Source organism: Rhyacophila brunnea, unplaced genomic scaffold, assembly GCF_057557595.1.
Source record: "Rhyacophila brunnea isolate RB1 unplaced genomic scaffold, BYU_Rbru_1.0 scaffold_16, whole genome shotgun sequence".
NCBI classification, from domain to species: Eukaryota; Metazoa; Arthropoda; class Insecta; order Trichoptera; family Rhyacophilidae; genus Rhyacophila; species Rhyacophila brunnea.
In genome coordinates, this window is record NW_028232816.1 from 39,454,097 (window position 1) to 39,476,000 (window position 21,904).

Below are 21,904 nucleotides of genomic sequence, written 5' to 3' on the forward strand. Positions count from 1 at the left end.
TTATGTACCTACTACTACTAATAATATGTAATGTTTTATATTACAATTTTTAGAAAATACAACTATAAAAGAGATAAGTATAGGACATTTTTCTTAAAAAATAGGAACTGGCGTTTTTGTTTCTAGAGACCTCAATTTATTAATGTGGACATATTTCTTAATAGCTAGATCGGGCGCCGCTCTAAACTGTCTATTTAATCTAAACTTAAAAATGCTACACAAAACGCCACTACAGGAACATAAGTCCACCGTCTAAGTGGTTTTATAACGACCCTAGAGTAATCCTATGCAAACTGAAAATCGAATTTGGATCGGAATCACTTTGTGCACAGTATGTGTTGACTAAACTATATTGAGATTTTGCATGCAAGGGTGCACCCATATTATATCAATGGGTTAGACTAGTTTTACTATTAGCCGGTTCGCACATCTAAACTCGTCTCGACTGCAACACGCTGAATGTGTCGATGTGCTTTGTTGGTATTCACAAAACACACTGTATCTAATGTACCTACGCATGCAGCTATATTAATGCAATGCAAACGATATTAATGAAAAAAAAAAAAAAAAATTCACGATTTTTCCCCCATACCATATTTCGTATTTTTTTTTGATTTTCGGTCCCGTGGAATTCGTATTAACGAGGTTTTACTGTATTTCTTACATTACAGTTCCAAAAGTCGCTATATGACCAATACTGTTCCAAAGTCCGTCTTTTGATTTTTAAAATTCATTTATTGCTTAAAGTGTTGCGAGTACATATGAATTTTGTTTTTAATTAAGTAGGTTCTATATTGTTTTATACAATGAAGTCTTTAAATAACTATTTCAGTGATAAAAAACAGTCAAAATCGTTTTTCACTGTTTTTTCAAAAAGAGCAAAATGTAATTAAGCGGATTTTGGAACAGGACACCTCATATGGCAAAAAGATATGAGGCGCCGAGCGCCAAAGGAGCTCAAGCACCATTTAACAAAAGTGCTACAAAATGGCCGACAAGTTTTCAGTGATTTTATTTTTTTAATTTTAAACTTGAATGTTGAAATGGACAATTATTTTCTAAGCAAAGCAAATTTAAAAAAATCAAAGTTTTATTTGCAATAATATTTAATGAAAAATATCTATTGGATTTCAAAAAAAATGGTGTTTGAGCCTCTTTGGCATATAGAAAAATGAAAAAAGGTGGCACTTGATACTTTTTTTTGTTGCATAAGCTTCTGTGGCATTAACATTTTCAAACTCAAATAATGGCATTAATTTAAAAAAATCAATTATTTAAAAAAATGTTTTAATGTAAGGGTTTGGATAGCAATAAAAAAACATGTTGATATAAAAAAAAAAATTTATGCCAATTAAACACTGAAAAAAGTGGTCAAATTTGTTATGATTGTTACATGAGTTTGTTTGGCATAACATTTGCCTTATAATATTAAATACGTTTTTGCCATTACGGCAATGATTTCAAAGCCTTTGGATTGTTTTTTTTGTAATAACCGTCTATATACCCAATATTATTAATAATAATAAATCAAATCGTTACTCCAAACTGACCAAAATAAGAAAATCATTATTCAAATTTAACACCATCATTTTTTACTCAAGGATTCGGGTGATTTTTTAAATACTTTTTTTAGTGTATATCAATCGTAATTGGATATAAAACAAGATGAAAATTGGAAATAGAAGTTATTTTCTTCATGGAAGTAAAAGTTTAGTGGACAAAATTACTATAATGACGTTAATAACCATATTTCAAAAGTAATCTAAAATATTTTAAACAACAACGTATGTGAAAGTAAAACGGATAAAACTTGTTAAACTTAACGCGATTTTCCTCGTTTACAGGTTTAACACACATCGAAACTATTTTTCTAATCCTTCTTGACCTCATTTTTAGTTTTTTTCACTGTTGAGAACGTATATTCAATAAGACAAATCTGACAGCTGTTTTGGTCTCGCGCTCTCCATAGTATAATGGCGGATAAGCTTCTGTGGCGTGCCGACATAACGACCAAAACAATTATGCCACAGAAAATAAATCTCTTTTGTAAAATTTCTATAATTATTTGAGCGATAGGACTTTGTGGCATGATACATATCGATTTATAGAAAAAACCTACATTCAAATGTCAAAAATCGTAAAGTTGGCGCTTGAGCTCCTTTGGCACTCGGCGCCTCATATAATATCTGCTTAAAATGCAAGATAAATATAACTTGAATTCTTTTAAAAGAAATGATTTGAGGTTTGCGTTGGGATACTAAATCCGCTTATTTTGATATAAAATACTTCAAAATATCTTATAAACCAACCCTTGTCAGACTGATTTCAAAACTTTGCTTTGTTCTCCTGTAAATTTGTGTAAACAGCAGTTATAACCGTTTGCCAACACAGTAACGAGATATTTAAACAGATTTTGTTTTTAGTATGTTACATCAAAAACAATCTGATGGGAGTGTGCATTTATGGTAAGAATAAGAAAGACATTTTAATTTTGAAATATTTGTATTTCAATTAAACATATAGAAATTTAGGACTCACGGCCTTATTTTTAGTAATAATTGTCAAAATACTATATCAATATAAAGAAAATAATAAATGGTATCTAAAACATCTTTTATGATAACCTTTTTGTCATATCGAACGTGTCATTTCCAGACACAATTCACATCGACCCAATGGCCATAAAATAATAAAAAAAAGGCATTCCCGCCTATCATATAAAAAAATATAAAGCATCAGGACATTTCTTCATTTCACAATGATGTTAAACCCTTTGGCTGCTACAATGTTTTTCAAAATCCGGGCGAGGATTGCTACCAATAATTGTCGAAAAATGAAAGTATTGTATTATTTTTAGTCACTTTACCACTTGTTGTTAATCGATTCTGCGAAATCGGAATATTATGAAAACACGTTTGTAATTAATTTTTGGTTTTGAATAGATAATGAGGCAATTAGGTATCCCGCGCTGTATGTACTGTTAAAAGTAATTGACATATCTTTTTCTCGCTCTATCATACGGGCAATCGCGAGAGCGAGCGAAACGCACGATCCTTGCAAGAATTGGTTATCCCACACGAGGGATAATATGTAGTGGAATTAGGAAATTACCCTGCCGAAAAAAAAAGTTTGCATAGTGGCCTCGTTAAAAGATCGCGTACAATATGCATGATTTGTGAAAAAGGTCTTAATGGTGTTTGTTTATTGGAACATTTAAAATATTGCAAATGATTTTTATTTCATTATTTTTTTATAAATCAAACTGTTTTTATATAGCAAAATCCACTTCAATTTTATAAAGCAGGACTGGTTTCACCCTCTAAAGCCCCCGAAATCGCCCCCCCCCCCCACGCAGAATCTACGGTCCCGCAGGGGGTTACTACCCATGAGTTTGGGAAACACTGAGTTGAGTAAAAGACTTTCCCATTGTTTCAAATGTATAAAACATTGTCCTTCCACCAAGAATTTGACTGTAAATAATTTTTTATATTGAAAAAACGTTTATATTGTAAACTGAATATTGTATTTGGAATTAATGTTATTATAAAAATGCTGATGCTATGACAAAAAATACAATAGCTATAAGTTCTAAACCTGCCCAGTCACAAAACATTATATCAATCGGGTTATATTACACAAAACTACGGAATAGATAAACGTACTACTGATGCGGTAGTATGTTCCCAAATTAACTCAAGGCATCAAAAGCAAAATGACGATTGTTGTTAGCATTTCTGGCCATTATCAAAGACAACGTTGCGTATGCATCCAAAGGGTTTTAACGTAGATATTCCATCCATCGATGCACAGAACATTCTCATGTTGACGAAAGATTTCCATGATCTGTTTTCGAAAATCAATATTCTGCATCCCATTACAAAAATAACATATTTGATACAACTCATTACATTAATTGAATACATATAATATGTAATACACCAATCGGCCTGGGAGAAATCCCGGTAGGCTGACAGATTTCAAACCCAGATTATTATCGGAAATCATGAACAATTTAATTTATAAATTCCAAATATGAGGGGTATAGAAGCAAAGGCAGCAATCTTGGAAAAATTGGCAAAATAACCTATGAATGCAGATAGAGCTGCTCATTATGCACATGGTAAAACAATATTTGAGGCGCAAACCTTGCATTCTTTCATACAAAAATCACTTTAAAAATTCACATTATAAGAAAATATATAAAATATAAATAAAAATATATAAAATATATTCAATATAATTCCCACACAAAAAATGGCCACTCAGTACAATTTGGGAGCAAACACAGCAACCTTTCAATTAGTTAGACGCAAAACCAGCAATTATCTTTTTAACCTTATTTCTACATTGAAAAAAAAAACAAAAAGTTCTGCATTAAACTTATCTGCCTTAAATTAGTTTTTTAGCTTTTTCTCCAAAACACTGTTTTGGTAGAAAGGTGCCTTTGCTTCTATACCCCTCATATGATATCACAGATATTCGAAACTTTCGAATGAGATTTGATAAAAAAAATTCCGGCATTGTGTTTATTACATTTTTATTGCCCTCTGAGGAGTTCAATATTCGACAAATTTCCAGATTTTTTCAATGTTCTATAGCAGTGATCGCCAAACGGTCGCTCGCAGGGGCATTTTTGGTTGCTCGCGTAGGATATATTACCATATTTTTAAATTTGAATGTGATTTGTCGATTAAGAGTGTTGCCTCAACTGTAGAATCTGTATGGCCTTTCGTCCCAACAGAAAAATATCCAATTTTAGTTTGAATTGCGCTCAAAATGAAGGCATCGTTTTGTTCTACCTACTTGTGTGAATCAACGTTTTTGACGTGGTTAATAGTAAATATAGAAACACAAGACTCACAGATGTACATCTTGATAATTGCATTCAGATGGAAGTTGTGAAATTGTGGAAGAAGGTGAATGCCATTCTTTTCACTAATTATTTTTACTTTTACTCGCACTTATTTTACGATATTTTTCAATTATTATTTGGTTTATAAATAATGAAAATATGCATTTTATGTTTTATTGGAAATCTGAGTCCTAATTTTTTTAAGTAATAATATAATATTATATATGGTGCGATAAAGGACGATGGTAAAAAATTATAAAGAAGGAATATGTATAAGTAGCTCACATCCTTATTGAGTTTGGAGACCACTGGATACAGTATTGAATTTAATTTTGAGCCGATTGATTAGAAAATTTTGCATGCTCAGACCATCAATTCGCTCCTGGCAGTCATCGATATTAATTTATTATTAAAAATGTTTGAAAGAAATTCTTTAGATGTACAAACCGAAGATGTTGCGTAATATAGAAAATGGAGCTTATGTGGTTTTATATGGAAATTACTAGACCGGTGATCTCTTTCTTGCAGTCTCATTTATACACAAAGTAAATTTGTTTAATGTTTAGGCTGCATCTTTAAAGACAACGGTTTTCTTCAACATCTCGGATATAAACATTATATTACAACACTTTAAGAAAAACATTAAATTGTTTCTATAAACAGATATGGGGATTACAGATCAATGTGAATTTAAAAAAGGCAGTTAATAAACATATTTACAAAACATGCTTAATATTATTTCCACAACAGAATATCAATTGATTTAGTCTACGTTTATCGTATATATAGGTGTTGCAAGATCTGAAACAAACAAAAATATAAATGTTAATTCAATTGAAATTAATAGAAGAGGGCGGGCATACAGTGACATACAGCGATGCAATAGCAAGGGGGAAAGTTCATAGCCATCTTGTAGCTTTCCTATTAATAGAGGTGTCAAGCAAGGTGACAGAGTCTCACTCGAACTATTCTGGAAGATTTATTCCGGTGGCTCGATTGGGAGAACAGAGGAATCCCTATCAACACTAACTACCGCAAGAATTACAAAAAAATTGGTACAAAAAAAACAGCAGTTTGATAAAAAAATCAGCAATTTTCAATCACATTTTTTAAGTTATACTTCTTTTGGCGCGTTTGGGAAAACAGATCAGAGTGTATTTTTGGCGTGTGACGAAGTTGCGCACGCCGATGTAACACGTTTGGCGTGTGACGGATGTTGCGCGCGCAAATGCAACACAATTTATTATTATGATTATATTCATTTCGGTCTCAGGGGTACATGTGCATGCGCATAGCAGTGGCGAAGGGTGACTTTTGGAAAGAGGTAAGCTGTGGAGATCAGAGAAAAAGAGCACACTTGTCAGGTAATTTACGGGAAATAAGAAGATAATACTTACGATATTACTACTGATGAATAGGTGCACACTAATGACAACGACACACTGGTCATAGGTTTCACCGCTGAATTTGTCAAATTATTTAAATCACTTATGGCAGTAGAATTCCACGCATACTTTTCTTTACCAAACAATACGCATCGCCAACAAAAAAGTTTATTTAATGTATAACTGCCAGTTAAAAACAAATATTTATCATATAAATTGTTGTGAAAATGTCTAATATAAGTTTTTTTGCTGTATTCGAATCTAAATGAACCCTTGGAAGTTGACCTTTGAACCTTTGATAATTTTTAAATGCAATCGTTCGCACATTTTCTATCTAATATATATTTAAAGCACTGGCGAATGATTTCGGTACAATATGAGATAATTTATCCACATTCAAAACACAGTAACACTTGTAACACTAACACAGTACAGTAACACAGTAACACTAAGTAACTCAGTAAAAAACTCAGTAACACAGTAACACTAAAATTATATTATTATTATTGGTAAATAATTCAAAAAATATATTAAAATTTGATTTTTTATTAATTCATCATGGGCACTTCTGAATCGATTATAACCGCTGTATGGCAAAGATGAGTTTTGGTCCAATACAATAATTAAATTACAATTATCATGTGCTATATGAGACACAGATGGATCGCGTACGTTTTCATCAACCTAATCCACTGTAATATTAATAGACTCAGGTAACGGATTATTTTGTTTTGTGACGCCAAAGAAGTATAACTTCTAACGTACGTACACTTAACTTTTCTACCATTTGATAAATTTCAATCAAATTTGGAACGTTTATTATCGCTAATTTACCAAATATACTAATTAGTGTAATATAATAAGATAAAAACATGAAAGATTTAAAAATAGAAGCCGATAGATTGAAGGAATGACAGTTTTGGTACAATTTAAGACGGATTTCACTTGCTGTCACTTTGGAATGATATTATATATTTGACTGAACTAAAACAAATTTACATCTGGCATGCGTATAAATACTGCACTGAATGATGCTCTACCTATATCCTCGCGGGTACATACTTGATGGAATTTGAATTTTATTTCTAAGCAATTTAAGTTTTGCACTATTTTATTTGAGTAATTTTTTGCGACCTGGGTTTCGCCTTTCGGTGTCTTCAGGCACCATGCACACTCATAAATGGTAAATGCACACAGACAACGAATACAGTAAATTCTCACTTATATATACCCACAATGGGCGCGCGCCATAAGCAGCGGCATATAGCGTCGAGGGTTCCAGGTTCGAATCGTGGGACTGACAAGTACACAAATTGTTTTTTAAATTATGTATCATTCAGAGTATGGACCTAATAGGTTGAGCAAGTGGATGACATCTATTTCTTGTAAAAACAAAATCTGTTAACAAACCCCCACTCTGTGCAGGCCCATATGATCTTATCAGGATCGGACATAGTCGAAAGAAAGAAGAATAATATAATAAATTAAAACAAAAGGTAAAAACTTTATTACATACTACTAAGCAAAGGATCAAGTATGAAAACAAAATATATTGAAGTGTTTATAAAAACTCATAGTAGATAATTAGATACTCACTATTACATAATACACTCTATTGTGATGATGGGAGAAGGGAGGGTTTAACAAATCTAACCTGTACCACTGACCTCCGGGTACACTCCCCCTTATACAGATACTCTGCACTTTGGGTCTAGCAATGAACAGCTTGCCTGTAGCTATAATGCCTTGATTACACGTAACGAGTACAGTGGCGAGACAGCAAGATGTCACTAGGCCGAGAGAGTGGTGTGGGAGAGTGTTTATACGTATTTCACTTTCACAGTTCACTTTCGATCAAAAAGCAGGCTAGTTTTGTGTACTGAAACATGGATCGTAAAAAGTACATTAAAAAATATACTAAGCTGCTCATACCACTCCTGATAGAAGAATTGAATGAATTGAGGCGTCTAATTCCAAAAAGCGATAAGTCCACATTTGGTCAAAATCGAGAAAAAAATACGCACATATTCTTTGTATAATTTTACACAATATGTATTCATCTATAAACTCCAAAACGCGACATAACCCTATGAAAAAAAATATTTTAAGTCTCAATTTATTACAAAAAGCGCCAAGTCCGTGTTTCATATTATTTAAAGCTTGGTTGATTACGCGCGTGTTTAAGTCAACCAATAAGGGAACGTTTAATATTGAAAAGGGCGTTTCCCAAGCTGTAGCATCTGATAAACTCATGACAGTGCCACGGAAATATGTGCCTTATGCGGAGTAAATTAAAAAATGAATTACAAATAGCGATATGTCCAATTTTGTTTTGCCTATATTTATTACATTTAAGAGTTTATCGGCTGAAACAAATTGCCATTTGGTTCTAATTTCGACATAGAATACAATGGAAAATATAATCTCACGTTAAAACAAATAATTGAAGCTTGAAACATAAAAACGTTGTTTCCCGAAAATATTCAATTGTGGACTTGTCGCTTTTTGTAATTAGACACCTCAATTATTAAATGTCTTTGGACAAGACAATGGGTTTTAAGGAGACCAGATCGTGGTGCAACATACACTCTTTTTAGTGAATTGGAGTTAGAAGGCCCTAATAAATTTAGAGCGCTTCTGAGAATGGATGAAGAATGTTTTAATGTGTTGTTAAACTTTTTAGAAGAGAAGAAGTGGCGATGCACCGGTAGGGTGGGGGGTTGGGCACTCGGTCTAGTAAATAGAAAAGGGTCCGAGTGACTGTCTCGCCATCCTACTAGGCCAAACGCTCGGTAATATGTTTATACCAACCGAGAACTCGGCCAAGAACACTGTCTCGCCACTATACTCGTTACGTGTAATCAAGGCATAACTACGGATGCTCACCTACGAGTTTCTACGACCTGTCGCCACTAAAGGATCCAGAAAAGAGGGCGGCCGTTCAATTTGTAATTTTTAAAAATATTATAAGTAAATTTGATTTAACAGTGTAGAAAATACTTTGTAATTCTTTTACGATAATTTGCTGGTAGATGCCATGATATTCTATACGAAAACACGATAAATTTACTAATAGATTATTACAGCTTCGGTAGTAAAAATATAGGACGCAGCACATCTCTAGGTAGCAGTGGCGAAGGGTGGAGGTAGGCTGTTAAGATCGATCCGACATAAATAGTGCACACTAAACTTTGTCAGTCATACTTAATTGTTTTTATTGAACTAAGAATACAAATACATATGACTGACAAAGTTTAGTAGGCACTATTTATGTCAGATCTCAATAGCCCAATCTCCACCTTTTGCCACTGGTAAGTAGATATATAGCGACAACTATTATATTATATTATTACATCAGTCTGTTAGTGATATAATATTATATAAAATTAGGCTTTAAATAATTGCCTAGTAAGAAGTCCACGTTGCTGGCAGGTACAGTATTTCACATAGGCGGCCGTAGGACATATTTTTGAAATTTGGAAAGTTCAGATTAAATTGAAATGTAATGCATACCGTTTTCCGTTTCTTTCATTTCTTCTGCACTATAAGATGTCCCGGGGTGTTGGATTGGCTGAATCACAACCGCCTCTGCAGTAATTTCGGTGAAATTCAATTTTTTGGCTGACGATGCGAGCCTTTCTTTCGAGTACCAACTGAATATGGAGGCTCTCGTGGGCGTAGTCTTGTTGCTGGGCGTAGTCTTGCTGCTGGGTGTAGACTTCTTGCTGGGGGTAGTCTTTCTGTTGGAGATGGACTTCCTCTTGGACGCTGATTTGCTGGGAGTTTTCTTCCGCGGTGTTTTCCTACCGGGGGTTCTTTTTCTGCGCGCATCATCGGGGGTGGTCCTGCGGTCGGAGGATGACCTGCGTGAGAGGGATTTCTTATCGGGGGTGTCAGGCAAATCGGTGAGATCCATGAGAGACGAGGAGGCTTCGCCGGCAGCGCTAGGGCCCTCTTCGCTGATTGCAGGTAGACCAGATTTCTTCGGTGTGCGTTTGTGTTTCAGGTTTTTCGGTTTCCTACAAAGAAATATATGAAAATTGTGTTTATTTAATTTTTTACCTGTGACGCTAATGGATTGTCAATGTTTGTGTAGGCACACATATAATAACTTGGTTATTACGAGGAAGATAAGAGCGACCGAATTTGCTCGTTATAAGCGTTACTCGTTCGATCACAGTACAATACAAAAAGTCGCAATTCAAACAAAAATAAACAATTAGATTTTTTCCCCGAAACAAGCATTGCATTCATAAACTACAAAAGAAGTTGTTAATGAACGCTGGTACGTACCTAGTGACTTCACAAACCTTGGATTTTTTACATGCAATTTCAACCATATGTGTGTATACTTTTTCAATATTGTTGGCGAAAACACCAATTAGGTAAGTACTTAGACACTTAACTATTGTCATAAACGTAATCCGATTCCGGCACCATCCTGTCCAGTCGGATTTTATTGCTTAGGGTTGAAATTTTTTTAAACGACCGACAACAGTTTTAAGAAAATTTTTGACGATATTTTAGCTCGGTATAACCGACAAGTAGCTCGTTATAAAAATGAATAAATGTACGGAGAAAATCATAAACTAAAATGTCAATGAATGTTTCCTCGTTACATCCGAGATCTCGCTATATCCGTGATCGTAATAACCGAGTGCGACTGTATATGCAAATTGTGTGTAATTAATTTTTTACCTGCGACGCTAAAGCGTCAATTACATTGAGCTTCTTTACGAGCTGTTTGTTGGCGAATTTAAAAGCGGGCGATTCAGCTATTGCGATTTGATGATTACACACAAAACTTTCCATTCGCTGAGAAGCCACAAGCCAGCGACTATTTTGACAGAACGTAGTTCGTTTTTTTACCGGGAGGTTGCTGCTGCGCAGACGCAGTATGCCCACACGGCGGCGTGTAGCGTGTAAAGTTGACCGGCTTTCAACTTTTCTCGGTAAAGTGTTTACAACCTGCTTGTTTGCTTGTTCGATGATTACACTGGGCGACTTTACAGGCAGATTGTAAATTCGCACAACAAACAGCTCGTAAAGACGCCCAATATAATTGACGCTTAATGGATTGTCAATGTTTGTGTAGGTACACATATACATATACATCAGAAAAAATTCTGTGCATGTCGTTTGAGATAGCTAAATATTGAAATGTAAATGGATATATGTAACAAATTAATATAAAACTTGAAACTAAAAATAGTAATGGGCAACACCTTGTCTAGTTATGAATGTCAGTGGATAGTTGGACTTGTTTGATTCCAAGATTTGGAAAACTACGTCGAACAACATGATATCCGATCTGAGTATTTTTAATGCATCGTGGAAAAATCTTTATAAATGAAGGGTTGCTGTAAAATGATTGTTTTTTAAACCATTGGCTTAATCTACTAATCTGGATTCAAACAATATGTGAATTTGCCAAACGCAGGATTAAGCCGGCTTTACAAGCGAAGACTTTACTACTCGACCACGGCGGGTGCTTGTAAGTTAGTTTCAAATAATTTGTACAGCATCATGAATTGTCAGACTAAACGACACGCGTAATAAATGCACAAACAGGAACTAAACATTAACTTTTTTTGTATGATCTATGACAGTAAAAGTCACTGATAAGTGGGAACCGTATTTCAACAAAGTTGATCAATTTGAAAGTTGAATTGAAAAAAGTGTTTCTACTTTTAGTCGATTCAAAAGTTAATCATCATTCGAGTCAACTGGTTGCCTAGCAAGTTATCTATGATAACCGAGAGTAACAGAACACTAATTTTTCTATGGCTACCAATTCAACCACACTAAAAATGTTAGTTAAAAAATTATAAATAGGTAGGTACACACCCTGGACTCCGCTTAACAATCGTCCCACTGGGTGAAATATGACAGGAGCGTCCTCGGATTTCTGTTATTTCGACGTTCTGAAAATCGCTCATTCCAAGCTTTGAATATTTGGGTTTCCTCGGTGAGAAACCGGTTTTTCCGAAGACCTTCTTGGGTGAAGGTTTGTAGTGCTTCCTGATGGGTTGGCCGATTCTTATGGGATTTCTCAGAATATTATTGTTCATCCTCGGCCCCATCATTTTGGGGGGTCCCGGTGGCTGCAAGGGCCTGATGGGCCTCATCAGTGACTGGCTGATGAACTGCGGGCTCATGAACTGGCCGAAAGTGTTGGTGTTTGAATCAGGAAGTATGGAGTCCTCCATGACGGCCGGTTCGTAATTGAACGGCGTGTACAGCATCCTATTGGAAAATAATGGGAAACATTTAAGAAAAATATTTTGTTTTCATTTAATAACTTTCAATTGACTCTAGAAAGGAAAAGGGGCATAATCCACACAAATCAAATTTTACAGGATGCACAAAACTATTTTTGTTATGGTTTTCGGTCAAAGTTAAAATACAAAATAGTCAACCGTGAGGTGCATGATAATTAATGATTTGGTTTTTATATCCCTAATCATGGCCCCCACATCCTAAAGCGAGGCCCCCAGGCCAAGATCGTTGGTGGGGCCCCCCTATCTATAGGTTAACAGCAGTGTGATGCTTTACAGCAGCGTTTCCCAATTGTTGTTCCGCGAGGTAAAATTAGTAAGAGTATTCAGCGTATTGTTGAGTAGGTACCTGCCTACATCTATTCCAAATATTTAATATCAACAAACTGTATTGCACAACCATATTATATTTTTAACTTTTAATAATCCCGAAGAAAACTTGCGACTTTTTTTATTATTAGAGCAAATTTTTGATGCGTTTATACAGTGTAGTACGCGGATCAATATTATAGTACAAATACTATAATAATTATATAGTTGGCAACACTGCACCAGACCAGTGTTGCTATCATTTTATGACCAAATTATAGTACACGGTCCCAAAAATTTTAGTATTTAGTGCAAAAATAAAATAGCAGGTACCTACTCATTATTTTCGGTTGAAAATATACTTATAGGTTTTTTATCTGTCACAAAAAAGTAAGAAACGGATTCCGAGGTATATTTTTTTTACAAGCGAATCTGAAAAACTCTTTCGCTTCGATGACTGTTTTTCCAAACCTAACAACTTTTTTTTCTCAGTTCGACAAATTTTCCTCTATTAAGAAATTATAATACTTCGCACCAAATTATTTTTTTATTGTGGATATGAAATCTTTGAGAAGAAAAAAACTTATCCCATATTCCAAAGTATAGTATTTTGGGCGTCCTATACCATGTTTATATCAGACATTGTACCTACGCGCACCAAAATTATATTCTATAATAATTATAGAATTTTAATTATACTACAGTTGGCTACACTGCCAGACATGTCAGACTTCCCAACCGACGGGATATAAGAAAGATTATTAGTATAATGTACCCTTTATTCAGTTAATTTTTTTTGTCAGCATTCATTATCTGAAATGCGGTTAATTATCAAAACAAACACCTACAATGCCGACAAATATGTCATCTCATAAACACCGCCCAAAAAGTAATCGCTTTTTGTCGCCTTTTGCGTTTTTTATTGTTTTTGCAATTTGAGCTTTAAATCAAACGCAACTGATTTACTTATTAATGTATTGTATTATATTTCGGAATAAAAGTGCGTATGGCGATACAGATTGTCAATCACAAGAGCAGAAATAAGTCGGATGATGAAAGGAATAATTGTTAGTTGCATAACAAAATAAAGTTAAATATTTTATGAAGTTTTTTTTTGTTTTCTGTTCATATCATTTTTAGCTGGTCGCTACACCGGGCCCCCAGGCTAGAGCCCTATCAGCCCCCCCTTATGGGGGGCATGTCCCTAATCTGATATTAATTATTGAGTTGATTAAAGAAAAACCAACAAATATGACAAGTCGTTTTTCCCACTTCACTTCCTTTTTAAATTTTAAGCTAAATTTAGATAATAAATCATCAGCATTTGCAGATTACATCCTTTGGACATAACATGTATTTAATCGTGTATGTTATTATCCAATAAAACCTATTTTCAAAAAACTGAGGGTTACTTCATTTTTCCTTTCTAGTCGAATATAATCTTAAAAAATCTACGCAAAGATGAAATTAATACTAGCAGTATTACACATGTCTTATTTACTGTTAAATTAATTTTTAAGAGTTTCCAGTTCGGGGTTCTTAAGATTCGGTATCGCAGGTTTCGGTTCCGATTCCATTTCCAGCTTAGGACAAGCCGAGCAATTGGAGTTTTCCCAACAGGATGAGATGAATGAGTCTTTCAATCAAATCCTTTAGAAAGGTCATTATATTATGAATAATCAACCATCAGGGCTATTCTAACTAGTCAATACGGTAACTGTTTCCTTTATCTTTCTTCATCCAACATATCAAGGTGCATTTAGACCAAACGAACAAGAACATAGAGCGAGAGTTAGAGCACTACGTTCCTGCTAGAATACAGAACAATGCGAGCGAATGCTCTGGCTCTCTTTCTGTGTTTTTGTTTGTTTGGTTTAAACTATCAATTTGTTTGTTCTCTTGTGCACGACTTAGTTGCATTTTTGGCTGGTCAATTTTTATTCCAGTGCAACATGTAACAATACGCAAAAGTGATGTAATATTTAGTAATCGTATAGCTATGTTTGGCAGCAAGTGAAGAAAACTTTGATGAAACCGCTCCACCAGCGAGCGCGACCGAACACGAAAGAATGCTCAACGCAACTGCTCTCACTCTAGCATGCATATAGATCAAACGAATGAACATTCTTAGAGCATTCTAACTAAATGCAGCGAATCTCCGTAGAATCCAAAAGAATGCTCGTTCGACAAAAAGCGTCTATGTCAAGAGAAATTCACTGGAGTGGGGGAAGAATGAACATTCACTCGCTTTGTCTAAATGCGGCTTCACACGGGGCAATTTTGTATACAAGGAAAGTATCTACAATAATTATTGGTAACCCAGTAAATTGGTACGCATGTCGCGAGCCTAATACTACAAGCTTCTAAGTGTTCGTCCTTGAAAAAACAAACCCAACAATGAAGTAGTATTATAAGCTGCCTCATTGTTACTTTTGTTTCTCCAAGGACAAACACTTAGAACCTTGTAGTTCTCCACTCGCGATGTGTGAACTTGTGCATGTGTATTTATGGTGTCATGTTGAGGCGGATGCCGTGTCACTAGTGCCACAAATTAGTATTAACTTACGAAATTGCCGCATCTCAAGTGTCAATATGTAATTGTTATACTCTATCTCGCTCTAAAGCAGTTAACGCTTTCATGGGCGCCCGTGTTCACACCTGACAGTTCACATCTCGGGTTACTTAACTGTCGGAATATGATACAGCGTATTTATTAATATTTTTATTGATTTTGGAGTTTAGTGATATGTTAGAATCTAAAGTCTGTTAATACAACCTCCATTCTGAGGTCCATATGATCTTCTTAGGATCGAACACAAGGATACGTTAGAATAGCCCTGCAGTGGTCATTATCCAGTGCCGATAACAGATAAATCACCGAATATCAATAGACCTGATATCCGTTGACCGGCTTGCTCTAAATCCAAGCTGTTACAAATGTTTAAATTTTTGAAGAAACATAACCATTTTTTACCTGCTGGTAAGCTGGAAATCAAAGTCGGGCCATTTTCAGTACTAATCTAATACATTCATTCACTTACGTTTGGTTCGTAATAACAGGGCCGATGGGAAAGGCGTTAAAAGTCATACGGTTAGCGTTGGAGAATGGATATCTGCCTTGCAGCATTCTCTGTTTGTCCAAGAGGGACAAAGGAGCTCTCGGAACAGGATTCATGGCCAAGTTCACTGTAAAAACAAATCATGTAGGTGCATTAACAATTGAGATGCTGGATATTAAAAGAGTGTAGGTGACAAATGAGTTATAAAAATGAGTTCAGAGCAATTATGTCCGAGAGAGGAAACACAAAACTTTGTTATAAACATTTTATTTCAAATATTGTACATATTACACTACGTGTATTCTTATGTTTAACTATTTTTTTATGCAACGAATAATTCGCAAGATTTAAGAATGTAATATTCGAATTATTGAACATACATAATTTTGTTGTTTTTATTTAATAAAACGCAATTTTTTTGTAGTACTTATTCCACTTTTAATCAATAGATTAGGACCGGTTTCGTCCGCCTCAAGAGACATTTTCAACAAAAAGAAAGAAAATACATAATTTTGAAAACACTTCCGAGAAAATATATTATAACCAATAGAAAAAAATCTTTTTGAAAAAAGTAAGACACCCCACCCCGCAGGAATCGAACCTGCATCTCTCGGGAATCGCGCCCATGCACATAGAACCACTATGCTAAAGGAGTCATACTTAATTGTGACAAATTTTAACTAATGGCTTTTAATTATCACTGAAGTGCTTTCCAAATTGAGCTACTATTGGCAATCAGCTTTTGTATTTTAAATCAAAGTAGGTATTATGTACTTCTAACCGACGTCACGGATCACTCTAAGATTTTTTGTTGTAACTTACTTGAACTTGAAGAATGTAGTCCTAAATCTTGTGAATAAGTCGTTGAATAAAAAAATAGTTAATTAAAAATTATTAGCAAGGTGGCAACTTTAAACATTTTAGTCTCTCCCAATTTTGTATTGGCGAAGGATTCTTGGCAGGCGAGCCTATCGATAATGCCATTAGGTGCAAAATCTAAAAAGCTATATATGAGAATCAGCCTTACTCAAGTGTGTCTTCTCAGCTTCGTACTCCACCCAGGCAGCCTTCCGTTCTTCCTCATCGAGTTGTTCTTCGTGCAGGTCTTTGAGCAGCGAGTCATGCTCGTGGACACTCCACACGGTAGGGATGGGACGGTTTCTGTTGCGATGCTTGGCCAACACGAAAGCGAGAACCGGATCGGACGGGAAATTTGGCACCGGAGGGATCCCAGCCGGCGGGTAATTGAACCTGCACAGTACAACAGGGTTGTAAAAAAAGTTTAATTAGAATTCAAATTCTATTACGATAGTTAAATTTCTTAAATAATAAAACATTGCGTGCGACGTTGAACTCCATGCGGAATGTATGGGACGCATAGTTTTCTTTCTAAAGGTGCTGCTTTGCGACAGTGTGTCATGGCATTTTAAGAAGACTATATAGGTCTACACCGTGCTTCGAGATGCTTATAGCAGATACTGGATGTATGATGGTATGACTACATCAGAAATGATGAGATAGGAGAGCAGACCGTACAGCCATTCCGTCTGAAGTGAAGATGAGACATTGAACTTTGCCTGCCATTTTACAAGCTCATCAGAATTCAGCGTCTTAAGCAATTATTAGACCATCAAAGATCATCAACAAATGTTTTATCAAATTTTTTATAGCATATTTTTTGTAAAATACAAGAGGGAATATTACACTGTATAAAATATTTTATAAAAGTCAAGTTTCAAGCTTTACTACTGAGATATATCCGTATATATATATATATATATATATATATATATATATATATGTTGGTATGAAAGAGTAGAAGAAAATCTTATCTTACATATATAATTCAGACAGTTCTCCCATGTTGTAATGACGGTCTATTTGCTGTTCGTCGACAACTCGACAGGAGATGGCTTGCTTCGTGACCGATCGCTCGTAAATTTTTTCCTCCATTGTACCCTGGAATTTTATTAATATATCGTGTACCTCGACCGACTGCGGACATATACGATGTGCTTATAGCTGCAGAGGCAAGGATTAAATCTTCCTCCTTTGTGAGAGTACGGAGAAATTCAACCGATCGGTAGACTTTCTGGCACCCACTAAACTGATAAAAAAGCACTGGAATGTATTGAGACTATAATAGAGATTATATTACTTCTGTGCATGTTATTTCATGTTATCTTCTATAATTATTTCATTTGGATGAATGATTTTGGAATCTGTGACATGATTTACTAGGATTGGATATCTTATCTTCTCGGGATAAGTTCTTCCGTGAAGTTTGTGGAAAGTCATCAGTGCAAGCGATGATGTACATTAATAATTTCACTTAAAACCAAAATCAGAGGGAAAATAATTAATTTAAAAAATATTACAAATGTATTTTACCAGTGCGACGAGTCGATATATAAAGCAATCCTTCTTCTGCCCGAACCGGTATATTCTAAAAATGCTCTGCACGTCATGTGAGGGGTTCCACGATACATCAAGTATGATAACTCTATTCGCTGCCACCATGTTTATTCCTAAGCCACCGGCACGCGTTGATATTAAAAACAATCTGGAATAAACATTTCTTATTGTTACTATGCAGATTGAAAATTCCCACTTTCATGTAGAGTTTTATGAACACTGATATTTATGCTTCATTGACTATCAAAAGGGATTTGTCAGTGTACGTGGAAGGTACTTCTGGAAATGGGAGTTTCGGCACACCTTACCTGCCTCATCAATCACATAACAATAGCCACAAAAGAAAGAGTAAATAGTGCATTTTCTGAGTTTCCAAACCGAGAAGGGAGTCCGTCAGGCATGTGTTTTATATCTTCAGTTATTCAATGTAATATATTATATGGAGAGCATATAATGCAGAGCCCTAGATCATTGGCAAGGCGGAATTACAATTGGTGACCAGAGAATAAAAGGTCTGAAAAAAACAAACAGCTGTTTATCGCAGGAATGAAAAACAAACATCGTCCAGTGTGAATAGTGCCTTTCTATTCTGTCTTCGGTCTGCAGCCTGAATATGGATACCGGTACCTCTGTGTAAAGACATGGTTCAGAAACTTACTTGACTAATTTGTTGTTTTCCATATTGAACTGGCGGCACCACTTCTGCCTGTTCTCCAATTTGACGGAACCGTCCAGCCGGTAATACTGTCTTCCCAACGCCCAGCCGTTTTTCTTCTTCAAGAAATACTCCAGAGTGTTCAGCGTGAAGAGAGATGTGCAAAAAATCAACCTGTGTTAAATAATAAATCCAATATGAATACTGATCAGTCTCAACACAGATTTAGATTTTATGAGGAGTGAATTGGCAACACCTACCACTGACTGTACTGGACAACATCAGATCGATTAAAAGATGTTTGTATTATAGTATATAATATTATTTCCATTGTTTGAGGAATTGGAATAATAATGTATAAATTTAATAATGTCTGCGGTGTATGGCCAATACTTACATTTTATCACCGATTTTCACACATTCGTCCAGTATGTCAAAGACGATGGAGAACTTATTGGAAATGTGGGGAGTTTCAAAGAGCTCCTTATCCACATTCTTCTTCCACCAGTTGTCATCGACGAATGCAGAAGTTTCCTCTGCTACGCGTTCATCTCGGAGCTCGTCCTCCAGGCAAATGACGTCATCGTCAGAATCGTTAGACACTTTACAGACAAATGGAGTCTTGGAAGTCTGCGGGCTCCGCTTGTCTTTGCTCATTTTGTACTTGTGCGACTTCTCGCAGAAATCTTTTAGAACTCGAGGGTGCGTCCAAATCTTTTGTAGAGTGTGGAAATCTTTGAGCAGAGAGTGACCTTGCTTGGTTTGATTTGTTTTAGCGTAGTTTCCCAAGTAATGTTCATACAGCCTCGCCTGGCAGTCAGACAAGGTAGTCAGCAGCACGTATTCTTGCTTTCTCGGTAAATATGGATAGAGCTCGGACACTTCTTTGCGTTGTACGCATCCTTCTAACATTTTGTGTAACACGTGCGATCGCTTCTTCATAATTTTAATATCGTAAATACTAGAATCTTTGTGCTGGCCATTTTTTATGGGATTCTCGAACCTGAAAAGAATTTAACATTAATGACTGGGCGTGTAATTCTATTTCATTTAAAAATAATGGGTCCGTTGTCTTAATCTTTAATCTGCTTCACATTTGATTTTTTGGGATATACATTTCTTTAAAATGATGTATTTCAATGCTAATATTATCAATGTAAAAAAATGTCTATAGTGTGTAATGTTCAAATTTATTTATTTTTATATAAATGACAAACTTTACAAATAAAAAATTCAAGATGTTCACAGCATGATATGGGGAAAAAACAAATTGGTCAAACAAAAACAGTATTAAGGCTATACTTCAGCTGGGGCACGGTCCAAAGCGATCGTGACAACGCGACGCAAAGATTGTGCAAACGACGCGTGCAGAACAAAACATAATTTGTCATAAAAATTCAACATGCGGTCATTTAATGTTCTATTAGTAATAAAAATATATACATTGACTGATATACATGTTTTCTTTTTCAAGTAAATGGGTAACGTTTTTTAGTCATCTTTACACGATTTAAGAATTAATTCATCCGACGCCATCACAAAACAAATCGACATGTTCACAACTCGAATATCGCTCTCTGATTGGCGACGAGTGCGAAATTTCTTCGCACCTATAGTTGAAAATTATTTGCCGTTTCACTTAAGTATGGTCTTAATATTTATACAAAAAACAGAGTAGGTAATTAAAAAATAGGAACATCATAAATAACGTACATGTAAGTACACAAAACGAGCAAAGTAGACCCTATTTAAAAATAATAACTCACACAAGTGGAATATAATATTAATATACTTTTTTCACACGTTTTTTTTTAACACGGTATTGCGTGGAACGTATATACCGTGTAAATGGGAAGTTCAGTGTAGGTACATAAAAGTATTTAGAAGAACGGCCCTCTCAATTGGTTTTACCAATGGCAGGTTAGTTCTGCACCTTACGAGATTGATAAGAACTGATGCTCCCGATTTCTGAGATGGGTATCATGACACACAATACAACCGAAAATGGCAGACTTTTCATTCACACCACATATAAATTCGAAAAAATATGTGTCAAATCTTCTAGAATCTAATGTTTAGATTACAGTATGTAAGCATATAATGTGTTCAAATGTCCTTTTTCATAACTGAGAAAACAATCTGTTACCTGTTAATGTACTCCCGTTGCGTTCCTAACAAGCTGGGCTTCACGAAATTGACCATGCAATAATACTCCTTGAGGTTATTCTGCAGTGGCGTACCGGTCAGGACAATCCGTCTCCGCGTGGTAATTTTGTTCATACTCTTCGCCAAAATGGTGTTGTCGTTTCTCAACAGATGGCCTTCATCGCATACCACCAGATCCGGTCCGGGGCTGATCAGAGCGCTGGCGATCTTACTACTGATGTTAGCCTTTACTCCGAGCTTCTCCACATTCATGTTGACGAGATGCCGGAACATTTCATAGCCCATAATCATGACGCCTCCCGTTTTCTGCCAGTCTTCGAGATAGAACGCTCTATGCGAATAACTTTTTAGCTTGGAGAGGTCGAACAGCTTTATTTCGGCGGTGTCCTCGATTCTTTCGAGCCATTTTCTGAATTCGTCCACCCAGTTGAGGACCGTGGAGAGGGGGCAGCATATGAGAACCGTGCGCGTCGGCAAAAGATCCGAAGTGAGAACGGAATGGATGAGGGCGATGACCTGGAGAGTTTTGCCGAGGCCCATACAGTGAGCTAGGATGCAGCCGCCGCCCGGTTTGCAATTAGCTATCTTTACAGATTCAAAGCAAGTATCCCATATGAATTTTATGCCATCGATCTGATAATAAAAAACAAGTATCTATTTATATAAAGACTTGATTTAAGTAAGTCAATTTGATATTTATGACACTACCTACCACTCCTGCCTGTGGCGTCCTATAATACGTAACAATTATGAGACGCATACGCCACAGTGGCGTTTTAAGACAC

General features: G+C 35.5%; 1 protein-coding gene across 1 annotated transcript in view; it reads right to left on the reverse strand.

Moving 5' to 3' along the window:
* Positions 1-88: 88 nt before the first annotated feature.
* The window catches only part of LOC147074715 (uncharacterized), a 33,016-nt gene continuing 11,200 nt past the window's right edge, over positions 89-21,904 (reverse strand). The window contains exons 9-18 of the mRNA XM_085943491.1: positions 21,100-21,752; positions 19,351-19,956; positions 18,957-19,127; positions 18,275-18,446; positions 17,721-17,842; positions 16,911-17,134; positions 15,866-16,010; positions 12,085-12,483; positions 9,751-10,256; positions 89-5,653 (exon numbers count right to left, since the gene is read on the reverse strand). Of these exons, the coding sequence (XP_085799617.1) occupies positions 5,616-5,653; positions 9,751-10,256; positions 12,085-12,483; positions 15,866-16,010; positions 16,911-17,134; positions 17,721-17,842; positions 18,275-18,446; positions 18,957-19,127; positions 19,351-19,956; positions 21,100-21,752 (3,036 nt within the window). The 3' untranslated portion in view covers positions 89-5,615. The remainder of the gene's footprint in view (positions 5,654-9,750; positions 10,257-12,084; positions 12,484-15,865; positions 16,011-16,910; positions 17,135-17,720; positions 17,843-18,274; positions 18,447-18,956; positions 19,128-19,350; positions 19,957-21,099; positions 21,753-21,904) is intronic.